This window comes from Dama dama, chromosome 33 (assembly GCF_033118175.1).
Source record: "Dama dama isolate Ldn47 chromosome 33, ASM3311817v1, whole genome shotgun sequence".
Lineage (NCBI taxonomy): Eukaryota > Metazoa > Chordata > Mammalia > Artiodactyla > Cervidae > Dama > Dama dama.
The window spans coordinates 29,906,865-29,930,681 of record NC_083713.1 but is presented as its reverse complement, the minus strand read 5'-3'; the positions used below and the strand labels follow the sequence as shown (position 1 = coordinate 29,930,681).

The following is a 23,817-nucleotide window of genomic DNA, read 5'->3' as shown; positions in this document are numbered from 1 at the left end:
AAGGAGGCGGTATATGTGTACTTATGGCTGATTCGCTTGTTGTATGGCAGAAACCAGCATAACATGGTAAAGCAGATTATCCTCCAATTAAAAATTTTAAAACATTTTTTAAATTTGAAAACAAATGTCTTTATCAGGGACATGTGTTTCTGGAAGTTGCTTTAAAATACTCAGGAAAAAAGTTGGAGGACATGGATAAAACATATTGACCACTTGTTAAAAAAAACAACAAAAAAGCATGGGTGCATGCTCTGGATGTCATGCATGCTCTGGATGTCATCCAGTCATGTCTGGATCTTTGTGACCCCATGGACTGTAGCCCACCAGGCTCCTCTGTCCATAGGATTATCCAGGCAATAATACTGACACACCCAAATAAATATTGTGTGTAACTGCATACAAACAGAGCAGAGCATGTAGATACATCCAAACTAAAAAAGCATTTTTGCTCATACTCTGTGCTACTGTTTTCTCAAGATGCTAAACTGTAAGTTCCAGAAATTTGGGAAAACCAGTTCACTAAAAAGCAATTTACCAAATCATTTCAGTCAACACTGTACTATGTAACTTTGTGCATAGCAAACATTAACCACACACACTAATCAATTAATTTTGTCCGTGGTCATTGGTAAAGCTTTACAATAATCAGAAACACAAACCAAAGATAAAATATTGAAGGTGAAAGCAGTCAAAGATTGTGTGAATAAATCAAATATTAGGTAGAATTATTTTTAAAAATCACTAGTAGACGTGTAAAATGAAATGTATGTTTTAGATGAATATTGTCGGTCTTTTCTCAGAAATGCATCGTCTTTACATCTCCCAGGCTCTGAGAGTTCAAGGCTCCAAAGCCCATTAAGAACTTAAGATGAACTTACGGCAGTTTTTCTCATCTGAAGCATTGTTGTCATGGCAGTCGTCTGTCCCATCGCAGACTAATGCAGAGGAGATGCACCTTGCATTTTTGCAAGTGAATTCTGTTCTGTTACAAGCCCTGAAATGGCACCTTGTCTCATCACTGTTATCACCACAGTCATTGTAGTGGTCACAGCGGTAACTGTACGGGACACATCGACCATTGGCGCAGGTGAAGCTTGTCGAAGGGCAGGTGTGAAATGCTGAGGAGGGGAAAAAATATTGAAAAAACATTGAAGAAGCTCGCGGATTAAAGCATCATCCCGTTTTTCTAAAAAGATACAATCAAGTAAAATAAGATACTTTGGGTTTACCTTCCAAGGCAAAAGCTGCAAAACGTACTGCATGCAAAATGAGCCCAAACTTTAAATTAGTTAAATTAAGCAAATACGTTGTATACTTTTTTTTAAGCAAATGGAGTATTTGACACAAATGGCAAAGTCACTCCATTCCTCTACCACCTCAATTTATATCTCAGTTTCATTAAAGCATGCAAACACAATGCTTTCAGGGGACTGAGGCTCAGAGAGGTTAAGTAATTTTCCCAGAGCTCCCCAGACTATAAATGGCATGCAGCATCTCTGCTCTTTCTTAGGTGCACTTCAGAGGTGCTTCCTAATAAAGCATCGAAGACTACTTCACAGCACATATATTAGCTGTTGCATGATTTAAGCAAAGTGCAGTCTAGATTCTCAGGCTACATGTTCTTTGCTTGTAAAAGGACCAAACACTAGGTACATCGTGAACTTCGAAAGTTCCAAGAGTTCAGCTCACCACAGAGAGTTTCCAGCTCATCACTGCTGTCACCACAGTCGTCAATGCCATTACATTTCAACTGGTCAGGGATGCACTTCCCACTAAGGCAGGTGAACTTGGAACTGTCGCACCGGGTACCATTATCCGGGATACAGTACTTATTGTTGTTGGCCAGATACCAGTGGCCCTCATGTGGACACTGGCACTCAGCACCATTTGGACCTGAAGAAAGGTAAGCCCAGAAAAAAGCAAAAGATTTCTGTAGCAAACATTGATATTTTCTCCCCCTGAAGAGCACTGGCAACAGCTTCTATATTATTAAACACGCTCTAAGAAATGGAAACTCTGCTTTAAGTTATGTTTTCATCAATACGAACAACCACCAATTTCTAATAAGTGTGGTTAATTCACTCTAATCTTTAAACCACTATTTCTTATCTTCATTGAAACATTAGCAATGATTCTACCTTCTCAGCAAAATCTGCACAGCAATAGTCTCAAAAGGCACATCCTCTTATTAATTTATTGTTCTCTATAAAACACACTTCTGAAGCACACTCCGTTTATTCAACTATAAACAGTACCTCCTAAGTGAAAGTATTAAATCCTTTAATGAGGAACATTAGTTCATTGATGAAATTTCTATTCAAGACATGATGTGCAGCAGCCAAACCTGCATATTTCTTTCTACCTCCATCAAGCTTGAATTAAAAATGTCTTTGTAAGAAGGCTCCGTATGGAATAGGAAAGAAAAAAAAAACCTTTCAGTCTTCTTCTCAACAGACAAACCCTGAAATCTATTTTAGAAATTACTCTGAAAACAGAGAGAATCTTTGCTTGTGCTGGAGCTGAATATTCTCTCAGCCTTCCCTACTAGTGGTCATCATTATTATCACTTTCCATGATTCATCTTCGTGCCCAGTGCCTTACCTGGTGCACAAATATGGCTGCAGCCCCCATTAAACCGATCGCAAGGATTGTCACACTGTTGTTGGTCCTTCACAACAGCACAGATACCCTTAGGCCGAAAGGGAAGGGTCGTGGTCACTGCAGTCTGACCTGACCCATCAACTTTGTTAGCTCGATAAATTTTCTGAGTGAGCAAGTCAGTCCAGTAAACATACTGGCCATAAACAGCTAAGCCAAAAGGACTATTGGCTCTGCTGACAATGACCTCCCGCAGATAGCGCTGTAGATCGAAGCGCTCAATCTTCTCCCTAAAATGAAGATGGAAAAAGAAAAAAGAAAATACTAGAATCCAGAAGGATTAAAGTCCTCAACTGGCACCTAATGCCTCAGTACAATCATGACTTTTACACAAGCCCCCAACTTTCTTTTCAAGTGGAGCATATGGCAGCAAGAAATGTTTCTCCTGGTAATGGGAGAACTTCATCTGCTTATTAAACAATGGCCTATATAAATGATTTCCAAATATTAATATAACCCACAAGTAATCCTACTAAAGGAAACAGGGGAAAGAAATGAAAAGAGGGGAGTATTGTGAAATAATACACCTCTTGCTTGAAAATAATACCTGTCTTGGTGTCTGGCACATAGTAGTCACTCAATAAAATGTGAATTACTTTTCCCTTCCCACCCGCTTAATGAGTTTTTCCATTTGTCATTGACTTTGAGATATCTTCCTAACTGAGACACAAAATATCACTGCTTTATTTCAAGTGAGAAAATAAAGATAAAGTTGTTAGGTGCTTAGCATCATGAGACCAAAATCATAAGAAAATAGCAAGGAAAGTTTAACATTCCTAACATACAGATACCAGTCATATTAAACAAAATCATCTCATATCTTCAATCATTAGGATGATGGGAATATGTGTAATTTCAGAAGTGACTGGAGAGTTACATGCAAAAATTAGAGCTGACAGAAGTTTATAAAGAAAATATTATGAAATGGACTGAGAAGAAGCTGGCACAAGAAATAATTTTTTTTGAGAAGATGATCAAAAGACAAAGACTGAAAGAAAATGCTTTTACAAGACACTGAAAGCTAAAACCCTGAGAAATTTTACTATCAGTGTACGTTTAAAGTCATTCATATTTTGAGGTAGTTACATGATTATAAACTGAATGATTATATTTATAACCATAGTTGAAATTAACTTGTCTAGTAACGCATCTTTAGATGTCTTTCAGTTTACAATTACTCAATCTCATGATATAGATCAATTTTCACAGGTATATTCACCAATATTTCACCACATTATGCATATCCCTCTTCTTTTGAACAGGGAGGAAGAAATCTCATCAATACCCACAAGAATAACCAAAGACACGTACAGATTAGCATCTGCCCAGTAGAGAAGGTTTTGTTCATAGTCCAGAGTGAGCCCGTTGGGCCAGACCAGGTCACTGTCCACCAAGCTTCTCCGGGAGTATCCACCCATTGTGGCAGTCTCAATTTTGGCATTAGTACCCCAGTCGGTCCAATACATGTACCTAGTGACCCAAAAGGAGACATAATTCACCACAAGGAACTCACACTTCTTTTTACTTAAGAAAGACAGCAGCATTCTTTAACTGCAAATATGACAGTTGTATTTGACACCAATAGAGCAAATGGAAGCTTACTCCATTCCCACCCATACAACTTGTCCAATAGGGATTTACTGAGTCAGAGCATCAATTCCCTAGTATGCGGCCAAACTTCCTAGGAGCACCAACCGGAGTTCCTTCCCAAGGAAGGTCACTCATGCTCTTTCATCCCTTAATCTGTAGCTACAGTATTACAAGTGCACGAAACACTGGCTCTCTATTAACATAACATAATTTCAGACCCTGCTGCCTCTAGAAATAAGCAATCATGACACACCCTTGGCAAGGATCTAACACAATTCCTCTTGGCTTTGGAACTTCGGCTATCGTAGTGTGTCTAGACCCATCCGTGGCAATGGACTTAATCATCTGATTGGTGTAGTCACTGTAATAAATTCTTCTATTGATCCAGTCAAAGGCAATGCCCTCAGGACTCCCTATGCCTGGACATAAAACCAACAAACACACAAAAAGAAGTTAGAATCTCAATAAACATTTTAGAATCCCTGGGTCATCCATGTGTGTTGATCCCACTGCGTCTCCTTCCAAGATAAGCTATACTTAAAGTACACTTACCTGAAACAACAACAGTGGGAGGACTGCCCCTTGAATTCAGGTTGACATAGGAAATCTGGCCTTTTCCAGATGACAAAAGTTGTGTGAAGTAGATTCTGTTATCTATGCTGTCATAGTCTAGGGCCACAGCCATTTTTTCCACACTTATTGCTGGGAAAGGTTGGCTATAGTCTTTGGGGTCAAAACGTAAGCTCCTCAAGGAATTATCCAAGGCAAAGATGAGGAAATTTTCTGATGAAATGGCACAGCTCTTGCCATCAGCTTGCAGGGTCCCAAAGGCACAGTCACATTTAGGGGTTTGTGATTTAGGCAGAGCAAAGCAGAAATGGGTACATCCTCCATTATTTTCCAAGCAAGGGTTGTTGTTGAGCTCTGCTGGTGACCGAGGCTGGACACTCTGGTCAAAGATGGTCACATCTCTTAGCCAATCAATATTGTCCCTTATCACTGTTGGTCGATCTGCTCTATTTGGTTCCTTGCTGGCTTGGAGGATTTTCTTTAAATTCCTGTCTACCCATATGATAGAATTTCCAAACACAGTGATGGCATAAGGAGCTGGGTAACGACTGCCGAAACGAATCACTTCAGAGTCCCCTCCCTCAATGCTGATCCTTGCAATTAAATCTACAGCGTCATCAACCCAATAAACGTAGTTACTGCTATGATCCAATGCCAAGCCGCGTGGTGTGGCAGTGATATCTGATACAAGCACAGTTCGATTGGTACAGTCAAGAAAAGACCGTTCAATCTTTGGGTTCTGCCCATAGTCAGACCAGAAGAGGTATCGATTCTTGGGGTCCACAATAATGTCTCTGGGCATATCCACTGTGGTTTTAAGGAGAATGTGGCGGTGGGTAGTGTTGATCCTTAGAACTTCTATCAGTGTTTCAGATCTAAAAGCATTGGTAAAATAAAGATTTCCTGCAAGAAAATGAAAGAGCATGCTGATTAATGGCAAACCAAGAAAAAAGAAGATAGCTCTTGTAAGATAGAGGTTTGAGCCAGTATATGTTGTCTTTCCCAGGAGGATAAATAAATATCTCAGTTTAGGCTTAGAAAAATAAATATTTACTCTTAGGAACTAAATAGATTGTTTCTAACTAGTGTAGATGTTTTCATCCCATGGACCTTCTAAAGTCACCAAAATTTGGGCATTACAGAACAAAGTAAATGCTAGAGCAAAAAAGTATGGTGGGAAGATAGTTTACAGTACATAAATGAATCGGCATAGCTGTGTTCCAACAAAACTTTACTTAGCACGGGCTACATCTGGCCTATAGGCCATAGACTGTTGATAGTTGTTTTTCAATGTATCATTAAAAACTGGATGGTAATTCAAAACTAAGTATACAAATCAGTATAGAAAAGTTAATATAATGTTGGGTCAGGAATTTCAATTAACTACAACAAAGTACCTAATAATCAAAGAGGTTTCATAAATAACATGAGGAAGCAATTAAGAATTCAGCAACTAAAATTGCTCAGCTTTAAAATAAATGATTGTCATTTTTTGGTTTATATTATATTTTGATATTCCTTTCTCTTTGAAAATTTAGATATTTCTAATTTAGAAATTAGATGTTCCTTTAAGGGTGAAATAAGTCCACATAATTAAATATTTCTTTCCATTTTGCCAACGACTCAGTAAATAATCTATAATGAGATCATCTATAATGAATCTGTCAACTGAAACACTTTGTCACTAACAGACACAAAGCTGTTACGTTTATTCTAAAAACTCAATTCAACTTATCTTAAATAATCTCAATAAACATCTAGGAAAATAGATCTGCCACATGTATGTTAAACTTTATAGTATAAATAAGATGACAGAAATGCAAACACAAAAAGCTTTTCAATAAAATCACTATATAGCTTACCCACCTGCTACCCAATCCACCGCAATACCCCGGACTCCATTTACTCCTATCCCATCTGTAACGATGTTTGTAAAATTAGACCCATCTGGTTTGATTCTACGGATTGCATTATTAGATGCCACAGAGATGTTAAAATCACACCAATAAATAAAGCCGGAAGACACATCCACATCCACATGCAGCGCATTTCGTCCTGGAACAGTAAAGAAAAGATCATTAAACCATGCTCTAGCTTGAACTAGAACTTTTTAAAATGTCTGCCCTTCCTCTCTAACCCTCATTCCAAATCCCCTTGGCTCAAACCATGCCCCCATTATGAAATAAAACTATTTATTTCCCAGTTGCAATGAGCACAACTACCCCCAAATCTTAGTTTCTAAAAGCCACTTCCCACAATAAACAGTACTGGCTTCTGGGAGAAATGGTTAAGCATAGGTTTGGGAAGGGAAGGTACAAGGTAAGCCTGGAACATATTTATTAGACCAAGAAGCAAGGAAGCATTCAAACACTAATGGAATCATGTCGAAAGAATACAGACAGCAATAGGAGAGGTTCTCCCCAGACAAAACGGATCGATAGGAGCATCAAAAGAACAATTATGCTAAATGATTCTACACTGAATTAAAGAAATAAAAACTTGAGTGTATGTGATAATAAAAAGGAGAGAAGAATGAACGTAGAAGGAATGATAAAACAAGAAAAAGAACCATTTTGCAATTCCCAATTAAATCATCATTTCAGACAAAGATAAAAACCAATGAAATAAAAGCAAAAATGAACAAATGGGACCTAATTAAAATTAAAAGCTTCCACACAACAAAGAAAACTATAAGCAAGATGAAAAGACAGCCTTCCGAATGGGAGAAAATAATAGCAAATGAAGCAACTGACAAAGAATTAATCTCAAAAATATACAAGCAACTCCTGCAGCTCAATTCCAGAAAAATAAAAGACCCAATCAAAAAATGGGCCAAAGAACTAAACAGACATTTCTCCAAAGACATACAGATGGCTAACAAACACATGAAAAGATGCTCAATACATCACTCATTATCAGAGAAATGCAAATCAAAACCACAATGAGGTACCATTTCACTCCAGTCAGAATAGCCGCTATCCAAAAGTCTACAAACAATAAATGCTGGAGAGGGTGTGGAGAAAAGGGAACCCTCTTACACTGTTGGTGGGAATGCAAACTAGTACAGCCACTATGGAGAACAGTGTGGAGATCCCTTAAACAACTGGAAATAGAACTGCCATATGGCCCAGCAATCCCACTGCTGGGCATACACACCGAGGAAACAAGAATTGAAAGAGACACAGGTACCCCAATGTTCATCACAGCACTGTTTATAATAGCCAGGACATGGAAGCAGCCTAGATGTCCATAAGCAGACGAATGGATAAAAAAAGCTGTGGTACATATACACCATGGAGTATTATTCAACCATTAAAAGAATTCACTTGAATCAGTTCTAATGAGGTGGATGAAACTGGAGCCTATTATACAGAGTGAAGTAAGCCAGAAAGAAAAACACCAATACAGTATAATAACGCACATATATGGAATTTAGAAAAATGGTAATGATAACCCTGTATGCAAGACAGCAAAAGAGACACAGATGTACAGGACAGTCTTTTGGACTCTGTGGGAGAGGGCGAGGGTGGGATGATTTGGGAGAATGGCATTGAAATACGTATATTATCATATGTTAAATGAATCTCCAGTCCAGGTTCGATGCATGAGACAGGGTGCTCGGGGCTGGTGCACTGGGATGACCCAGAGGGATGGGATGGGGAGGGAGGTGGGAGGGGGTTCAGGATGGGAACACATGGACACCCATGGCTGATTCATGTCAGTGTATGGCAAAACCAATACAATATTGTAAAGTAATTAACTTCCAATTAAAATAAATAAATTTATATTTTAAAAAAACCAACGAATAAAAGATGCTTGGGGGAAAAGATATTCATAGGGTATCAAAGTGTAACCCCAAAAATTTCATCTAAATTGTAGAGGGGCAAAAAGGCAGAGATTTCATGGTGATCACCATTACCAGGTGATCAAACTTAAGTACCAATTGTGGCAAAATGTTAATGATGGTTGAATCTAGCAAGCATAAGGGTGTTCCCTACACTTTTCAACTTTTCTGCATTTGATATTTTTCAAAATGCAAAGCTGGATGAAAAACTTGTTGACTGCGTAATATATTTACAAGATGGTGACTTAGATGACTTTTTAGACATAGGAAAGCAGAGATCAACCATGAGCACATGTGAATATGGTTATCAAGCAGAATCAACATGCTTCCTTTCAGGATTTGAAGTAGCTCAACTGGAATTCCATCACGTCCACTAGCTTTGTTCGTAGTGATGCTTTCTAAGGCCCACTTGACTTCACACTCCAGGATGTCTGGCTCTAGGTGAGTGATCACACCATCGTGATTATCTGGGTCATGTGCTGAATCCAAACATGGAGAAATGCTATAGGGCACCAAGGACTTCAACATGGCATCAGATGGAGTCAAGTGTTACTTGTATTGGAGGAACATACCCGGGCCTGCCACTGGCACCATGGCTTCTGAATGATCTGACAGTTGCAAGCTAAAGCCCCTGATTGTCCACAGCGAGGAAACAACAATGAAAGAATTATATGGAGAGCAGGTCCGATTGTCAGGATTGAGTTTAAATCCGGTGGCACAGGCACAAGAGAACAGTCTTCCTGGTACAGGCAGGCAGATTTGCTGACAGACATTCATGTTGTTGCTGCAGCCGTTTGAGGATTCGGAGCCTAAATGAAATCACAGTTAGTTTGTAACTTTTCACCCCATCTATTTGCCACTCAGTGTCAAATTTGGGGATCATTATAAAAGTCAGTAACAAAATATGGAATCTGAGTTAACCTAAAAACAATATTGGAGAGCCTACTGCTTATAGAACTAACACACAGAGGTTTAAAACAGGACCACAACCATGTAACAGTTTATGTTTTATCATAGTAGAGAACGGAGCACCAGTTGTTCTTCTTCCACCAATCATTCAAGAGTTAGAGGAATAACCTATGTACTGCCATTTAAAATTCTGTATTTTAATTATACAATCAAACATGTGATGGATATTTGATTTAATATGTATTAAATAAGAATACTTGAAGTTGTTTCGAATACACAATAAAATAATATCAAGTGACACACCTAGGTTATAGGACAACAAACAAATTACTTGATAATCTCAGGCTAGATATTTCAAAATAAAGAAATTATCTCTAGATCATAATACTAACTTAAAGGGGCAAATCAAAAGTTACACTATCTCAAAAAAGCACACCTAAGAGTACTCCTTTTAAGATTAAAAAAATTCTATTGTGTTATCTACTTTTCCAGTAGGCATCCAACCTCCAATGCGCCAGTAACTATTCTAGTTACTGGGTAGAGAGCGAGAAGCAAGACAGACAGAATTCCTGTCCTCATAAAGGTTACATACTAATGAAGAACGCAGACAATAAACACATACATAATTATGTCAGGGAGGGCAATAAAACGAGAGCAAAGTAAAAAGTGATGGGGAATGAATGGGAGAAAGTTTACTCTGAAGTGAATCTGGCCTTTCAGATGCCAGATTAGTCTTTGACACTTAGCCATGCTTAATATATTTTAAATATTTTGGAATAATTTCTATTTCTGTATGTACACAGGTTTGTATGTGTGGCGGGGTTGTATGCAGACATGTAAGTGCATAGATATATTCATCGAACACACATGAATGTATGTTTCAGTGACAAATACTCACCACGTCTTTGGTAAATTTTAAGGCCTCTGAGATCTGGGAGATTATTTCTCAAGACTATTTTGTTGGCCCCCGTAGCCTTGTCAACTCTTTCAATGACCTCATATTCTTCATCGGAGTAATAAAGGAAGGGGCCATAGACAGCAAGTCCCCAGGGGTAGGAAAGATGGTTTACCAGGATCATTCGATTTGTTCCATCCACATTTCCTCTTTCAATCTGAAAGGTTAGAATTTTTGCTATTGACTGATTCATGGTGAAATGAGGCAAATGTTTAAAACTAATATTAGCTTAATAATGTTTCACACGTAGATAGCATTCTATCCTTTCAGGGATGTTTCATATCTATTTCTGACTATATGTGATAGTCACACCTATATCAAGTGGTGGGTCAGACAAATGTCACTGTGCCCATTTCACTGATAATGAAGCTGAAGTCCAAGTAAGCCAGTCAACCTTCTCAGATGGCATGGTGAAAAATAGGGAACTAATCCCTGCATGTGATATTCTGGTCAAGGATACTGTGTGCTAACTGGCCCTGGGTTTAATGTCTTCACCAACCATTTCTGCAATGGAGATAGGAAACGTACTCGACACACTCACAGAAGACAGCAAGACAGTGCTATTAACACAGCACAGTAATAAGTCAGCCTCACACGACTCTGGTGAACTAGAGAAGAACTCAAGAACGAAGTTCCTAACAGGAAGTGATAAGCAGTCTGCTCTGGAAGAAAAAATATATAGATATAGCTGGTTTGATCCTCCTCTGTGTCAGGATCTGAGCTGATTGCTGGCAAGACAGACAAATGGGTGTTGCTCCCTGCCTCTCTCGACAAGGGAATCCAGCAGTTACAAGAGCAGGCTATGTCCTGGAAACCAACAGAAATTCCAGAAGGGTGCAGCACAAAGGAGATAATCTCTGTGGGAAGCTGCTGAGGGAGTGTCTGGGACCAGATGAGCTGACCACACTTGGCTCAGGAATCTGGAGCTACTTATCTGGGCCAGGGCTCAGGGTTCCTTGTGGTTTCATGAAGACCACATGCCTCCATCATGAAAGCAGTTTCATTAGTGAGATAGCTAAAGAGAAGTGGTTCGGAATGGTGCAGGTGGCAGAAAAGGCTGGACCTGAGAGAAGACGCTCAGGGACAAACTGCCGGGATTTTTGTGATGATTAAACAGGCCATGCTTATTAGAGTGAAGGAGGAATATGAGGGTTCTAGCCTAGGAGAAAGGAGGTAAGTCACACCACCAACTGGCTCACAGATTGCAGAGAGCAGAGCAGATGTGGAAACAGGAAGTGGGAGCTGCTGGGTAGGCTGGTCTGGGACACGCTAACTTGTATGCAGAAATCACAGCATGTGGCAAGTACTTCTGTAAAGGGCTTTCCACACACATCACTCCATTGCTTCATTATAATCACATATTAAGAGTGAGATGAGTCCTCGTCAAGCTATCATGAACTGAAAATCAAATCTACCGGGCCACTTTTTGAAGAGCGTCAATGTCATAAACAGATGTGAAATCACTCCTGTTCTCTAAAGCAAGGAAGCAACTAGCACACATTCAACAACCAAAACAATACTGTAGCTGATCAATAATTATTACTGAGTACCTTCTTTGTGCCTAGTGCCAGATCGACTGTATAAGCACAGTAGTAAAGACCAAGTGTTATTTCTGTGAATGAATGAAATTGTATACTTCCTATTTCTTATTGCAGATTATAATGAACTTCACCCTGAGGTTTAAAATGACCAAGAAAGGGAGTTCTCACACATTACAACTACCAGAAAATAATAGGTATCTGTGAGCAGATGCCTATTGAGCTCAGAAGCTTTCTGTTTAGGAAGAAGGGGCTCTTAGAGGATAAATATGGAAGGAGAAATGGAATTTGTCTTGAAGAACAAAGAATAAGGGAAAAAATAACATTCCATAAACAACTGGACTTCAAGTTATTGAGAGAAAGGGCAATAAAACACTGATGCATGTGCGTGCATGCCAAGTCGCTTCAGTCGTGACATTATGGACTGTAGCCCGTCAGGTTCCTCTGTCCATGGGGTTCTCCAGGCAAGAATACTGGAGTGGGTTGCCATGCCCCGCTCTAGATCTTCCCAACCCAGGGATTGAACCCACGTCTCTTCCACATCTCCTGCATTGGTAAGTGGGTTCTTTACAACTAGTGCCACCTGGGAAACCCCAAAAGTGGCTGAGATTGTTTGAGAACCACTGCCAGACAACTCAGAACAATGGATGTCAACTACACAAGTTCTGCAACAAAGACCAAGGGACTGAAATGTGTGCACATACCACTCCCGTGCCGCTGACTGCCCAGTAGAGTTTTTGCTCCTCAATATCAAGGGTGATAAATGCCACATTTTCAAGGCTCCCAGTAAAGAGAGTTCTTGGAGATTTGCCATCCATGTTAGCGCTGGCAATCTTGGGAGGAATGCCACTGTTGGTTCCTCGGTCTGACCAGTACAGTTTCCTACAACCATGAAAAACAAAGGTGTTTAGTGAAACATATGTTTTTAGTATGTATTTAAATGAAAAACAAGTCTTTCTTGTCCTCAGGATGGACACCACTCAATGGAGGAAGTCTGAAATGTCAATATCCTGTTACATACAGCTTGGACAAGTCCATAACTAGTATTCTCTAATGTCTGTATGCTGCTGCTAAGTCGCTTCAGTCATGTCCGACTCTGTGCGACCCCATAGACGGCAGCCCACCAGGCTCCCCCGTCCCTGGGATTCTCCAGGCAAGAACACTGGAGTGGGTTGTATACTTCCCAGTTATTATTGGGAGAGAGGCCACTTAAAATGAAATCTGACACAGGACACCATTTTCCACTGGTGGACAATCCTTTAGCTTGGTCACACAGGAAGTTCATGGACTAAGAGCCTACATCAACAATCAGTTCCAGACTCAGAGACTGCTAAGCACACCAGAAAAGGAAGAGCTAATGCAAAAGTATTCAAGTACCCCCCTGATCACCTCTCAGCCTTCTTTATTTCTTTTCCGAATCAATTACCACAAGATAAGCTACTTAATTTTCCAATTTTGAAGGAAAATATAATGTATACACATGAATCCTAATCAGCACACAGAATTACCAATTTCATTAAAATATGTGAAGGTTGCTTTCCATTTCCAATGAGGACATGACTTCTAGACATGAGTCAAAGTTTTCATTCCTTTTGAACTCACCTCCTGCTTCACCAGACAGCCCTCTCAAACTTTTCCACGATTCCTCAAACCTTTAATTCCAATCATCTTTATTGGCATCTTTCTTTCACCATCAGTCTAATATACCCTTCCCACGAACCTACTCTTCAATTCTAAACTTCTTTACCTCTAAGCTTTCAAACTGAAATTCAACCAAACTCTTCCATCTCTTCCTTTCTCCTATTTTATTTCTTCCATTGAACCTGTTCTCTGCCCTTAAAATTTGTCTGAGCTCTCAAACCTTCAGTCCCTCTACCCCTGGACCTCATAGCATTTTAACTGTTTTAACAGTACTCTTATTTATTCTCATGATCTCCTTAACTTGCTAACTGCTCACCCTAAGTTCCTGTCATTATTCTCTTTCTCCTCTCCCATTCCAGGTTGCCAGAAGTTTTCTGGACAAAGTCACAAAACTCTTATGAATTCTGAGTTCGCCAAAAATTTAAGCTACTTAACCTTAGCTAAGAACTCTTATCACTAGCTAAACATTTTCTTTTTCCCCTAACTCTTGCCACTCCAATCCTGATTAATTTTTCTAAAATACAGATTAGGTTTTATCATTCCTTTCCTGCAAATTTCCTACTGGCTCCTTATTTCTCAAAAAAAAAAAAAAAAAAAATAGAGTACAACTCCTTAGCATGACATTAAAGCCCCTCCCTGATTCATCCCCAAGTGGCTTTAGCTGCTGTATCTCTCCCATCTAGTCAACTGTCCCTTACTCGAAGTCTCTGGTTCCAGCCCTCTACACAATCATGCTAAGTACCACTATGCTTCTGGGCCCCCACTGCTCTTTGGCCTCAAGTATCACTTCTCAGCTGCAAGCCATCCTCCATCTACCGGTGGTCTTCTCACCCTTCAAGGTCTATTTCAAGCTTTCCACATTCATTCCAAGTCAAAATATATTACTGTTCACTCTATTTTAAAATGCCTGAAATTCTTGTCTGTTTGAAATTCAGGGTTATAACTTAACAGTTATTTCTTTCATACTGAGATCTATATTTTCTTTTTTATATGGTGGTGGTGGTTTAGTCACCAAGTCATATCCGACTCTTGCAACCCCATGAACTGTAGCCAGCCAGGTTCCTCTGTCCATGGGATCCTCCAGGTAAGAATACTGGAGTGGGTTGTCATTTCCTTCTCCTTCTTTTTTATATAATTTCTTTTTTTCTTTTTTTTTTTTGGCTGTGCTGGGGCTTTGCTGCACACGAGCTTTACTCTAGTTGGGGCAAGCAGGGACCACTCTCTAGTTGTGGTATGCAGCCTTCTCATTGCAGTGGCTTCTCCCGTTTGCAGAGTACAGGCTCTAGGGCACGTGGGCTTCAGTAGTTGGGGCTCCCAGGCTCTAGAGCACTGGCTCTATTGTTGTGGCACACAGGTGTAGTTGCTCTGTGGCATGTGGGATTCTCCCAGATTAGGGATCGAACCCACATCTCCCACACTGGCAAGCGGAGTCTTTACCACTGAGCTACCAGAGAAGCCCTGAGATCTGTATTTTTCAAATGTTGACATATGAAATCAGAAGAGGTCCTACGTTTGAAATCTTCCATTTTATCAGATCATAATACTAACAAAAGTGCTGCTGTATAGAAGATAAACGCAAACACTCACCCATTAATAGGATCGATAGTTATGCCAACTGGCAAACCAACTCCAAGACTCGTCCCATCATTGGTAATCAGGGTTTTCCCGTAACTGACATCTCCTCGAAGTGTTAAAACCTGCATAAAAGGAAAATAAGAAAGCTAAGATGAAGGAAAACTGAAACACACAACAAATTCAAACTATGATCGGGGTGAATAAGAGGGTTTGCGTGATATTCAGATAATCCCAAATTGCATATCAGAGCTACAAGAAAATCAGCTCAATAGAAAATGGGAGTAAGAAAATGAAATCACCTCTCAAATTTCTATTTGCAATTTATCTAAAAATTCAGGAGAAGCTATTTATATGGATCACTGCCTGAGTGAAACTACAAAATGCCTTCAGAAAAAGATGAGAACCATCCAAAGGGAACACCATAGTTCTCCTGTGCCCCGATGACTGGACCAGAGCACCCACTGGTCCATCACTGCAAACAATCTAATTCACTTGAGTGAGTTCTATGCCACATTAACGGCCTGTGTGCAAATGCCCGCCCTGCCAGATCCTACATGACTGACTACAGGACCTGAGGCAAGTAAGTTCACCTCTCTGAACTGTGTTAGTCAAGTGTGGAAGATAATGGTCCCTTCTGCATAGAGGTCCCAGCAACATGGGATAATTCATGTAAAGTGCTTTGCACAGCACCCGGAACAACAACAGTCAATGTTTTTTATTGACCTGTTTATGGGAACCCTCTATATAGCAGGCATTATATTAAGCACTATCGGATTTAATCCTCACAGTGACTTTATGAGATGGATGTCATTATTATGCCCCTATAAGGTAATAAAGAAGAGGCCTAGAGAGGATTTGTAGTTTTCCTATTGCTATGTTTTTTAAGCAATCTTGCTTGAATTGTTATAACGACAGTGTTATACCACTGTGAAATACCACTAAGAGATATGGATTACTGGACCAGAAGCAGTTTCTTATAGAAACAAGGCTATTTTAGTATGCACTTGAGACAGTCTGAGGTGAGAAACACTCGTAAGAAATAAGAAAACGCCTCTTGATTTACACAAAGCCTTTTCTATAAAATCATATTTCAATACAAACTGATTATTTATGTTTGCTTCTATCTTTGCCTTTCTATCTATATACATCTTTCTCCCTCCCTCACTCTTTCACATGCACACACAAACACACACATCCTTCTCTCCCTCACTCTTTCTCTATAATTTTCTCTCTTGCTTTTTCTCCTATTTGGATTAAAGTAATTTTTTCAATTTGCCTCTTTCTGCTACAATTTCTCTCCTTTTCCTAAGGATGCCTTTGGTTCAAAGGAAAGTCTCCTTGTTTTTTTTTGGAATAGTGGGAGCTCTCTCAAAGACAGCCTGTACATTTCACAGCCTCTCACATTCTGTACATTTCACTTCTCAGTTACAAAATTGCTTTCAGTGAGTGAGCACACAGCTACCCCTAGTGGAAAAGCTGGAATTCAACATGAGTTACTCCTATTATGATAGCTTAGTCAGTCAAGAATCTGCCAGCAATGCAGGAGATCAGGGTTCAAACCCTGGGTCAGGAAGATACTCTAGAGAAGGAAATGGCAACCCCGTCCTGTATGCTTGACTAGAACATTCCATGGACAGAGGAGCCTGGCAGGCTACAATCCTGGGACTGTATGGGATCTTTAGTCAGACATGACTGAGCGACTGAACATACACACAACCATGGCACTGATCCATGGAAAGCATTTACTAGTGTTTGCACAAATGAGCAAACAATCCAGACTCGAAGCCAGGACTCCAAAGCAAGTTTTCTCTCCTCTGGACCTTGCTGCATTTGGGGCACAATTTTAAGTTTTCATGGTTAAAGTAGCCTCACCAATACACACAAATGCACATGCATACACGCACATGCACATACTGTTCTTCACCTGGTGCTATCTAACCCTGATGGAGGAGACAAGTGCTCTGCTCTTGAAAGACTATCAGTCCACAAAAGAAGATCCCCTTTACAAAACAGGAGCATTCCTTCTTTGCCATTTGGAAAGGAGACAGTTTTGTACTGAGTGGCCTCTAGAGAATGAGTTTGGTACTAAAGGTCTTGGGCAGTAAATATTGCCTTGTCTTGGGCCAGTGATATTTTTAGTTGAAGTTGTGCAAAATACTTTCTGTCACTGTCCAAGGGGGTTGAAGCAGAACTGACTGCTGAACTTGTGGTTTATAACAAGGCAAAGTTAGACCACCCACCCCTTCCTACCCCACCTCCCAGAATCAGGGCAGTGAAGCTGACTTCTGGGGGCTTAACATTCTCAGCAAGTAAAGAGCTTGAACCAGATGAGCCTCCAAGTTTCCCTTCATGTTAGGAGCTGCTGATTCTACTTGGCTTGAGATTAGAATACTGAGTACATACTGTGACTATCCCTGTCACCGTGACCGTTTACTATACTTGTTGGCCCTCAGCAATGTGCTAAGGTTCGGATGGCTACTGTGGAGGCTACTGAGGAAGGCTACTGTGCATCTTCCTCATCGTTAGCATCAATCCTTCTGAATGTCCCAAAGAGAACCAACTTACTAACTGATGCTTCATCCAGAGCAGTGGACTGTCACCCTACTGTCAGATTCCCAAAACTGCCCCTTTGCATTAGCAATTCTCATTCTCACTCTGAATTAATAATCCCTCACATGTCTTAACCTTATCCCAAACTGGAGTAAACCAACACTAATCAAGTTACCTCTGAGTTACTTCATGTGATTTCATACCTGTGCCCCTATAGAATTTCTTCTGGGAATTAAGAGTAAAAAGAACACTTATCTCACAAAAGAAAGGAATTAGAATCAAGTTTCTACTTTCTGTTTCACTGTTAGAGTCATAGATTTCCATCTTAGAACAATAGCAATCTATAAATTTGGTTTAGAACTGAAATAGCATTGGCTACTTGATGGGGAAAGATAATGAAAATGGGCCTTGCCTACTATAAGCTTCCCTTTACATTGAATTCATTACATAATTTTTATTTATCTTTGCATATATTTTAATAAATCATTATTTATTAAATTATTAACAGGCTGCCATTGATACTCAGGTGGAGACAAAATAGCACAGTGGAAAGTTTCAATTTTTAGGTTTCTCCGTATCTTCAGAGAATTAATACTAATATCCCTTTTTCCTTCCTCCATATGACAGCATTTCCTGAAATTTTACATGAATTAGAAACCAGTGTTTGTGTCAATAGTTTTATGGAATTATTACCTTAATTGATCGAGTCACATGATCAGTAAAATAAAGGTTTCTTGATAGCCAGTCTAACGCCAGGCTTGCAGAAGCCCCCAAACTTGACAGAGGAGCAAACACTGTCCTGTTGGTACCATCTGTCTTCACTCTGTGAATTTCACCCTGGTGAGAAAGATAAGGAGTGGTGAGCTGTTTCAGGGTCACAGCTTCTTCACTGCAGTTGCTTTATAAAGATACTTCATGCGTGGAAGAAATGCAAAGTGCCAGTGCCGTTGGGGGCGCTCACTGTACAAAACACTAATGCCAGCAGTGCTGAGTCTTTCATGCTGTCCTAGCTCCTTCCCCATTCTCACAGGTTTCTTCCCTAATAGGTAAAGAAAGGGTCCCAATGGGAAGGAAGTTGGAGGAATGTTCTCTTTGCTTCTAGAGACCAAGATTCTGAGTGAAGGCCACAGCAGCCACATCACATGTTTTCCTGAAATTCCCTTAGGGAATTATTGCCTTTGGTCTTAAGTGAAGATCATTCTTATGTTAGTCTAATATCTTCTGCTAGATTAAAGCTCAAGAGCAAACTTGGTTACTGCTCCCTCTTGGCATGTACTCTGCAGTTGGAAGTAGCCAGTTCACTGCAGAGAAAGTAGTAGTCACTTAATACTTGCTGAATGAATAAATGCACCCAAGAGTTTAAACGTGTTTATTATTGGGTCTTTGCTCCAGGCCAACTTCCCATTGACGTCCCTCACTGAATTAAAAAAGGTTTAGTGTTAAACTAATTTCTGTCTGGGTCATTCCCACCCCGACCCCTCCAAGCAAAAATGTAAGAAGGCCTCCATGAAGGTAGGCTCTTCAAGAACAAGCTACATACTTGGAATGTTATTCGAAACTTACTGGATTTTCAAGCCAGTAGATGAATTGCTCTGAGTAATCAACTGCAACATCATAACCATTGCGTATCCCTGATATGGGCACCATAGCATCAAAGGTCTTCACGTCAGGATTAAGGGAAATTCCAAAAATTATACTGTTTCTTACAACTATTAGGAATGCTTGATCATCTGTGAAAATAACAGAATATCACTCAAAATTATATCCCAGATATTTTGACTAACAGAGGGCAAAGGATTATTACCATTTGATAGGATAAAATGCCACTGAAGGATCATGGCAATAATTATAATGCATGATAGATATTTCACCAGAAAAATCAGGGTTTTCCTTTGGGTTTCAGTGGGTTGTTGGGTCACCAGACCACCAATCTCACACACAAGACTTCTGAAATCACCCAAGGTAGATCAGCATTTACCTTACACTTCATTAATTCCTTACTCACACTGCTAAAACTATCCATGTTTGGATAGTCACAGACAAGAAGTTCTTCCACTTCTAGACGCAGAATGACTCAGGGAAGGGAGAGTTGGATTTTCACATTTTGGGGCAAAAGAAAATTTGTAGTCTCTTCTTGGTGAACAGCAGTTCATTAGTTTTAAGTATTTTTAGAAAATAATACCACAAAGTGTTGCCTAGTGTTTATGAAAGGGTCTAATTACTAAGCAAATCTAATTTATAATTGCACCAATTGTTGTTTGACTAATGTCTATCTTCTGCATTAGATTCTAACTCCCAAAGGGCAGTGACCCCGTCCAATTTACTCATTATGTCCCCAGAACTTGGAATAGTTGTCTAATAAATATTTGCTAACTGAATGGTCCCATACATGAATAAATAGATGGACAGATAAGTAAATATGTAGAGTGTCTTCTGAAGTTCTCAAAAGTATCTATACATTGCAATTTAAACATCTTCATAATATCTCATTTAAGCTATCAGTTTATGTAGGCTCTTTAATAGATAATGAGGTCCTTTCTCAGAGATAATCCTCTCCAGACTGTAGGCCCATTATGAAAAAACTAATAATGTTCATGAGTAGGGTTTTATTATCATTCCTCTGTGAGAAAAGGAAAACTTTGAAATGTGAGTTTGTGTTATTAAGACATGTAAGATATATCACCTATTAAGACAAAGTATAAAATGATTAATTATTGCATAATCTTCATGGGCTAAAAATGGTGTTTGCATTATTTTGATCATTCGGGAAGCTTTGCATCTTCAGCAGGATTATTTTGACAATTTTTTTCTTTACTTTCTTTTACATCCAATTAGCTTTTCCTTGTTCCTGGCATTTCCATTACTGAGAAACAAATTGACTCAATTGATTAACCTAGTACAGATGTGAAATTTGCAACTATTCATGAAAAGTACTACAATAGATAGCATTTAGTCTTCCACAGCAACCAGCAATGCTGTTTTCAAAAACAGGTTTATCCTCAAGGAACTTAAAGTCTGGGGAGCCAGACAAAGAATACAGACCATGGCCATGAAAGAGTAGGTACAGCAGCATCTAGGGTTGACTGGAAAGGAGATCAGGAGAAATGAAAATTTCTTCATTTTTATTTTTCATGTCATTATCTTATTAAGAATTAAGATTAGTGTTAGCAGGGCAAAGAAGTGAAAAGACAACAGTTGGGAATGAAAAATTTATGTTGTCATTAAGAGGTGGCATTTATGACTCCCAAGCATAGTTCCTCCCAAAGTCAGACCTTACACAACCCTATTTTGGATGTGCAACTCTTAATATTAGGGGGTGCTGGGAAGATGGTTTGAGTTTGGGGGGCTTTTTGGCACTTGAGGAACATATTTGATAAATAATAAAAAAACTATTTCATACAGAGAAAGCTCTCCCATTAAAATTTTATAACATAAAATTAGGAAAAAATAGAAATACTCCATCATCTCCCTTCCCAACAGTAAACACTATTGACATTTGTGTATCCTGTCCTCCAGATTTTTTTAATGTATGATTTTATGAATACATAGCCAATATTAAACAATCTCTGCTTTTTCACTTAATCTTATACAAGCACTTCCAAAGATATTTTAGACACTGCACAGACAAAATTTTAAAGGTGATCAAATAATTTTAAACTGTTTTCATCTATGAATGTTGTCTTCTAAGCTTCTTGTTGAAAAAAAAGCAATTTTTTTTTTTTAGTTCACATATATTAGCATTCAGTAACCCAACCGGTGCTCAGAAGCCTGTTGGAAAATGTTGAAAAAGTTCCACCTCAGTAAAAATCAGTCCATGGAAAACCACTAGTGGAATTATTTGTGAAATAAGAAAAGGTATTTTTTAGGGTTGACACTTATCAATCACTATCAGATAGTAATGTAGATGACACCAATCCCCAATGCACAGTTCAACAATCTTTGCGTGGTGAAAGAATGTTTTGCACAAAGAATGTCTATAGCCCCGTTTAATCTTCTGCTGAAAGACTCTGAGGACACACTAAATTAAACAATGTCAACAAGGATTAGGTTCATAATAAATCTCTGAAGAAACATTGCAGATGCCAATCCCTTTGTAAACATTACCAATAATTAAAATCTTTCATCACAAAAGTATCACTGCAAAATATTACATGCTGATGGAATTAAATTTTCAGTAACCTTGTCTCTGTATAACCTGTAAATACCATAAATTTCCTGGATTCAGGAATATATTTTCCTTTTGAAAACTAAATTTTCCTCTAGAATTAAGACTACTTTTCTATTAATTTAGGAATTTTTCACCATTAAACATTTACTTTTAACTTTTCCACAGACATTTTTATCAGTATGAAAATGTTTACTCCTCTTCACTGAGTAATGAAAGAAACTTGTTTATACTACCTCTTTAAGATTTTTAAGCAAAGGCAAATGATTTCTTAGAAATCTCCTTTGTGGATTGACTACATCTTATCCTTCCTTTCTTGCTCCCTGAAGTACTTAGTATATTACTCACATACTCTTCAATCAACCCAGTAAGATATCTAGGATGAGATGAAGAATAAATTGCTCAAATAATCACTCAAAGTATTTCATACAAAGAAAAGTTTCATTTTTAGAGCACCATAAAATAATCAATAGTAAAGGTACTGAAACTGGAGTCAGAACACCCATACTGTGACACTCTTTATTGACTACTGGTTATGAGAATAGAAAATGAAATAAGGAGGCACCTTCCTTGTGGTCCAAGGTTAAGACTCCACACACTCAATGCAGGAGTCCAGGTCTGATCCCAGGTCAGGAAACTAGAACCCACATGCCATGCAACTATGAGTTCACATGCCCCAACTAAAAAATCCCATGTGCCACAACTAGACCCGGTATAGCCAAACAAGTAAATAAAAACAAATATTTTTTAAAATGAGATAAGTAACCTAAAAATGAAACCATCCACAAATATCCATGATTTTTATTTCTAAATGAAGAATTTGGAACTTCCCTTTATCACAGCTTGCCTGCCTATAACCAGGTAAGAAAAAATGTGAAGTTAAAGAATGCTGAACCACAGACACACATCCTATTGGCTCCATATATAGAAACTATATTACAGTTACAACTCATTTGTAAGGGAGTTTCTGTATATGGTTGATTGTAAATCAATTTTTGTTTATGGTGCTCAATTAACTCACCCCATACGGCACCCACCCCACAGATACCTGCTGATCAGAGGAAACACAGCACACACACTCCATCACCAAGTGCTTTAGAGTTCAGTGGCAAGTTCCACCTTCAGAGCACACTTAAAGGACATACTCTACCTCTTACGCAAGTCACAGAATCACGAGCAAGACTCCACCCAGAAGGACAAGCACAGGTGTAAAGACTCCTTGAGGAAAGCAGGCACAGATGACTGCACCGGACATTGCTGCATGGATTTGAGGCTGTAATACAAAAAGAAGAAAACAGGGTGAATGGAAAACTGCCCACATTAAAGTGAACAGAATGAATGAACAAAGAAGATACAGTATGTATATAAACATGCATATAATCAAATATTAATCAGCCACCAAAAAAAAAAAAAAGAAGAAAATACTCCATTTGCGACAACATAGACGGACCTGGAGGGTATAATGATATCACTTTCATATGAAATCTAAATCAAAAAATAAAAACAAACAGGTCGGTGCTTGCCAGAAGCAGGAAATGCAAGGTAGCAAAAAGTGTAAAGGTGGTCAAAAGGTGGAAACTTCCAGTTACAACATAAAGAAGTCTTGTGGATGTAATGTACAGCACGATGACTAAAGAGTTGATTCTAAAATTCCTAATCACAGAAAAATATGTGGTGATGGATGTTCACTAATCTCACATTGATCGTTTCACAATATATATAAATATCCAATCATTATGTTGCACACCTAAAACAAATGCAATGTCATTTGTCAACTATATCTCAATTAAAAAATTATAATCCCAGAAGTCTCCGATATTTG

At 38.9% G+C, this 23,817-nt stretch overlaps 1 protein-coding gene across 1 annotated transcript in view; it reads right to left on the bottom strand.

Annotated features, from left to right (window-relative positions):
- The window catches only part of LRP2 (LDL receptor related protein 2), a 158,611-nt gene that overhangs the window by 52,193 nt on the left and 82,601 nt on the right, over positions 1-23,817 (bottom strand). The window contains 14 exon segments of the mRNA XM_061135388.1: positions 879-1,118; positions 1,690-1,893; positions 2,602-2,888; positions 3,970-4,128; positions 4,502-4,667; positions 4,801-5,721; positions 6,685-6,873; positions 9,235-9,471; positions 10,470-10,683; positions 12,769-12,946; positions 15,293-15,402; positions 18,524-18,667; positions 19,394-19,560; positions 23,146-23,268. Of these exon segments, the coding sequence (XP_060991371.1) occupies positions 879-1,118; positions 1,690-1,893; positions 2,602-2,888; positions 3,970-4,128; positions 4,502-4,667; positions 4,801-5,721; positions 6,685-6,873; positions 9,235-9,471; positions 10,470-10,683; positions 12,769-12,946; positions 15,293-15,402; positions 18,524-18,667; positions 19,394-19,560; positions 23,146-23,268 (3,339 nt within the window).